The 4811-nt window shown below is 48.1% G+C and overlaps 1 protein-coding gene across 1 annotated transcript; it reads right to left on the bottom strand.

Annotated features, from left to right (window-relative positions):
• Positions 1 to 221: 221 nt before the first annotated feature.
• LOC307235728 (transmembrane protein 182-like) lies at positions 222 to 3892 on the bottom strand. The gene is made up of 5 exons (XM_080007911.1): positions 3539 to 3892; positions 2148 to 2259; positions 1615 to 1713; positions 1304 to 1441; positions 222 to 899 (listed from the first exon to the last, which is right to left on the bottom strand). The coding sequence occupies exons 1-5, from the start codon at positions 3710 to 3712 to the stop codon at positions 679 to 681; spliced, it is 744 nt and encodes a 247-aa protein (XP_079864037.1). The 5' UTR covers positions 3713 to 3892; the 3' UTR covers positions 222 to 678.
• Between the last annotated feature and the right edge of the window lie 919 nt (positions 3893 to 4811).

Consider the following 4811-nt stretch of genomic DNA (forward strand, 5'->3'; position numbering starts at 1 on the left):
CCATATCTCTCCATCCCTCTCCCAGTCCTCCCATACCACCCCACCACCCCCACCCACCCCCTCCTCCCCCCCATCTCCAGCCACTCCAGAGAGCCAGCTTTAATCCTGTGCCAAATTCAGGCTAGGGGGACACAGCTGGTTCACCCATGCCTGACTCTCCTCTGCAATCACCGGGTGACATATTCGCCCCGACGTGAATCAGAAGAAACAGTGGAGGGTGCTCCGGAGTGAAATAAATCAATGTAATTGGAAAGCATTAATATTTTAAACGCAGACCAAGCCAAGCAAAGCGTACAGTAAACTCACACGTTCCATCCTGCCGCGGCTCGTAGCAGTTGCATCGGTGTTATTATTATTATTCGAGAAACGGTTACACATTGATTTTTTTTTTGAGTCATTTCATGGATGCATCATAATCAGGGTTCGCACAGGCGGCTATCAAAAGCAAAATGATAGAAATGTGAGTGATCATCACGCGGTATAAAAGGGATCTGAACACAAAAACAAACTTGGCAATGCATAAAAACAAAGAAATACACTGGGCGTCACTGGGTTGTTACATCCAAAGGCTGGTGCTATAATATTTGTAATTCTTCTGTCCCCGATATTTACAGCCCCCCAGTGTGTGATATAAAAAGCTCAGTCCTCGCCTCTCCCAGAGGCCAGATGGTGGGCGGCTCACTTTCTGGCACGCAACACATAGCCCACAAGCATGAAGAGGATCCCGGACAGGAGCTCCAGGGGGACGCCCGCCGCCGCCACCATGAAGGACCAGCCGTAGAGCACCGTGACCCGGGCGTCCGGACACGCGTCGCCCCTCTCCTGGAGGACGTAGCGCCTGACGTCCACCAGCTCCACCCACAGCACGTAGAGCACCACCACGCCCAGGAAGAAACAGGCTGCGGAAGAAGAAAGTAGGAAGATCGGCAAAGTAGTTAGCGAGGGCCGCCGAAAATAACGCACAACTGAGCTGTCCGGTGTACTGTTGCCACGGCAGCAGTGTTTACACCTGCTGTCGTTATAGCGACGGCACTGCAGAGTGACATCTGCTACTGTGTGTGTTTGTCATGTGACAGGTAGAGACAGCTGACAGCAGCAGTGTGTGTGTTTGCATTCCCCCACTCCCCCCTCGCCCTCTCTCTCTCTCTCTCTCTCTCTCTCTCTCTCTCTAGGGCCATATGTATTTAACACAGCTATTTACTTCATGTATTTCAGACCAAACACACACACACACACACACACACACACACACACACACACACACACACACACACACACACACACACACACACATGGCTGGTACCGGCGACAATGAGGAGGGCTCCCCCGAGCCGGTAGAGTTTGTGACTGAGGAAGGGGATGCCACAGACAAGCAGGAAGCCCCCCGCCACGGCCGAGACCACCCCGAGGATGATCAGCAAGGTCCAAAAGCCACGGAACACTGCAGGGATTAAAACCAGTACATGAGAGTGATATGGAAGCACTGAGTGTGTGTGTGTGTGTGTGTGTGTGTGTGTGTGTGTGTGTGTGTGTGTGTGTGTGTGTGTGTGTGTGTGTGTGTGTGTGTGTGTGTGTGTGTGTGTGTGCGCGCACGTGTGTGTGTGTGTGGGTTACCTGCCGTGGCATCATAGCTCGGGTGGGGCACCTGTCCTAGCGCCACAGGCAGAGGGAAGAGGTAGCCGTGGACACACACCTTGGCGTCTGGCTGGTTGGCTGAAAACAATAGTACAAGGTCACCTCTGCTCCAAACTGAACTTGGTTCAAGGCAACAAGTTCAGTTTTGGATGCACTATGTACGACTAAGTTCTCACGGTGCATTCCAGCGATAAATCTTTTGCACATTTCTATTTGCTCTTTGTGCATTCTTGTACTGGATTTAAAACAGAACATACATGACGTATCCAGGTGTACGCTTTAAAAATCACAACCATAAAGACGTAATCAGTACGACCTGCATTCAGACCATTCGTGCGGCAACACGAGCGCAACCTGATGACTTAGTGCAGACATTGCTCTATAATGTGTTACTATAGGGCTCAAAGAACCTCTAGAAATGAACACAGTGCTGCACAGGAAATGCGGCCTTGTTGGAAAAAGCCCCAACGCTAGAATGCAGTTGTGTGAGGGAAGAGCGAGGGAGGACCCACTGAAGAGAATGGCCAGGAATTCATGCGCTGTGGCTTCTGTCTGGAAGGCGCAGCGCCAGAAGAAACCCTCGTGGTGCAGAGTCAGCGAGGAGGCAGGAACAGCTGCCTCTGTCTAGGTGGGAAGGAAAAGAACGTATTTAATACGTGTCACAAATAATGTCATGGCGGTGTAATGGAGTACAGAGTACAGAGTAATGTAAGGCATATGGATGACTGTAGATGGGGCCTAAACCGGGGGTTTCCAAACACTTTACGGCAATGTCCCCCTATGAAGACTTATTATCTATACTTTATACTTCTTATTTTATTATATTTTACAGGTTACACGCAGCATCCATCTATCTATCTATCTATCTATCTATCTATCTATCTATCTATCTATCTATCTATCTATCTATCTATCTATCTATCTATCTATCTATCTATCTATACAGTGCATAAAAAATATTTAAAAACTTAAAAACTTTATTTAGTTGTTTTAAAATATATTTTGTGAAATAAATATATTAAAACATGTAAAACAATTAAAAAAAAAACATATACTGTATACGTATGTAATAATAGCAATTTCGCGGACCCACTGCAACTCCTCCGATGGCCTCTAAGGGGCCACGGACCGCAGATTGGAAAACCCTTGGCCGAAAGCACCAGAGCCCACATTTGGACATACATTTACTGTATCTGACTATGACAACTTTGAAAGTCCTTGAAAGACATTGGATTGTATAATGTCGAGCGTTCTCCCTCCCAATGAACAAATAATAAAGGAATCATCAAATCACATTCAAAGTAAAAAACACAGTGAAGTCTTCCTCAACAATGAACACTGACAGAGCTGGAGGAAGGTAAGCACTTTTTTTTTTGACACCAAGGTTGATAAGTCGTCACTGGCTCTGGTTAGTCCAGTCATGGCTGTGTGTGAGCTGGTCTGTGGTGGGTTTTTTCGGGGTGCCAGGACCTGTCGGCATCGAGCATGGTACTGATTATGTCTCTTTTTTTCGGTTTCTGAGATGGACTCACAGAACGCACACGAATCACGTTTTCCACTCGTTTGTCAAAATATGATTGATGGTGGTGAATAATGCATTGAGGGTTTTTTTTTTTTTTTTTTTTTTCTCATACACTCCACGGGAGATTTTGTTATGCTGTGATGCGTTCAGGGAAGTGTTTTAGTTGATGAGTTGAAATGTATTGTTGGAATCACCTCTCAATGTGCTGCTTCGTTTTACAGTGATGACGGAATCTTCCGCTGTGCGTGGGACGCAAATGGTCCCGGTCCTACTGTAACTACAGTGGTCAATCCGGAGGATAAAGACCAATGAAATCAGACGCTCGGCGCGTAGGCTCAGCCCTGTGCACGGCGGCACGTCCCGGTGTTTTTGCGTCCTTACCTCAGTCGCATTGGCAGATTCTCCCTCGCTGGGCGTTGGTTGAAACGGCCAAGTGACCGGTCCACAGTCGTCGCTAACAACCAGCCAGTAGTCGGTGCCAAAGGCGAGAAGGAAACACAGAGTTCCCAGACCCCCGGACAGCCCGGCGGCCAAGGCTGCCGCCCCCACCCTCATGTCTGCGCTCCAAGCGCCCCTTCACCGTGCGGCGGCGGCGGCGGGTCCTCGGGGCCTCCTTCGAGCGCTCTGTCCGGCTCTGCCTCTCTGGGTCCTCGATCCCAAACCAAAGCTGAGGTTCCAGCGCTCAGAGCCGTCGGAGCCGTCCTAAACGGAACACACACATACACACTCCCAGCCACTCCCTCACAGCCGGCATACTCAGCGAGGGGCGAGGGTTTTTTTTTCGACAAGCAGGTCAGGGGTCGGGGGGGGGGGGGGTGGCGGCAGCTATTTTAGGAAGCAGTAAGTCTATCCTTGTACAGTTACTCTGGGTGTGCTGCGCGTTCATAAACAAAGCCTGAATGACAGTCATGATTGGATGTTTGTGTGTGTGTGTGTGTGTGTGTGTGTGTGTTTGTGTGTGTTTGTGAGAGCGAGAGAGAGAGAGAGCGAGAGAGAGAGAGACACACACACACACACACACACACACGTGTGTGTGTGTGTGTGTGTGTGTGCATGCTCTGGACATATCTCATCTCATGTTCAATGTTGATTCTAGTAATTGCTGATATATTGATTAGGATGATTCTGATGGATGGTTTGATCACAACCTGCACGTGTGTATGTTGTGTCTGTGTCTGTGTGTGTGTGTGTGTGTGTGTGTGTGTGTGTGTGTGTGTGTGTGTGTGTGTGTGTGTGTGTGTGTGTGTGCGTTTATGACTCTATTCTCTGGGTATTTCTCTGCCGGGTGTTACTCTCTGGGTTCCACTTTGGAAATGAATTAGATTGCAGACGCCAATGACCTTCCTGCATACCTACAGAGGGGCTAGCTGAGTCCCAATGCTGACTCGAGGCAGAAACCTTTAAAATGAACAAAACCTGAAAAACGTCATCCATTTCCTCATTTTTAATTAACAATGTGTTTGAAAATTAGAAGAAAAAAAAATTCCAACACCCCACCCTTGCATCTCGATCTCTATGAAAATGAGATAACACAACAAGTACTTGGTCTTTTAGAGTGTTTTTTTTGTTGTTGTTTTAACAGTACAATAGTATTTTTCACCCTTCTCATTTTCTATAGATCTCTATCTCTTTCACTCCTCTCTCACTCCGGCCT

Source organism: Zeus faber (assembly GCF_960531495.2).
Source record: "Zeus faber genome assembly, chromosome: 10".
Classification (NCBI taxonomy): domain Eukaryota; kingdom Metazoa; phylum Chordata; class Actinopteri; order Zeiformes; family Zeidae; genus Zeus; species Zeus faber.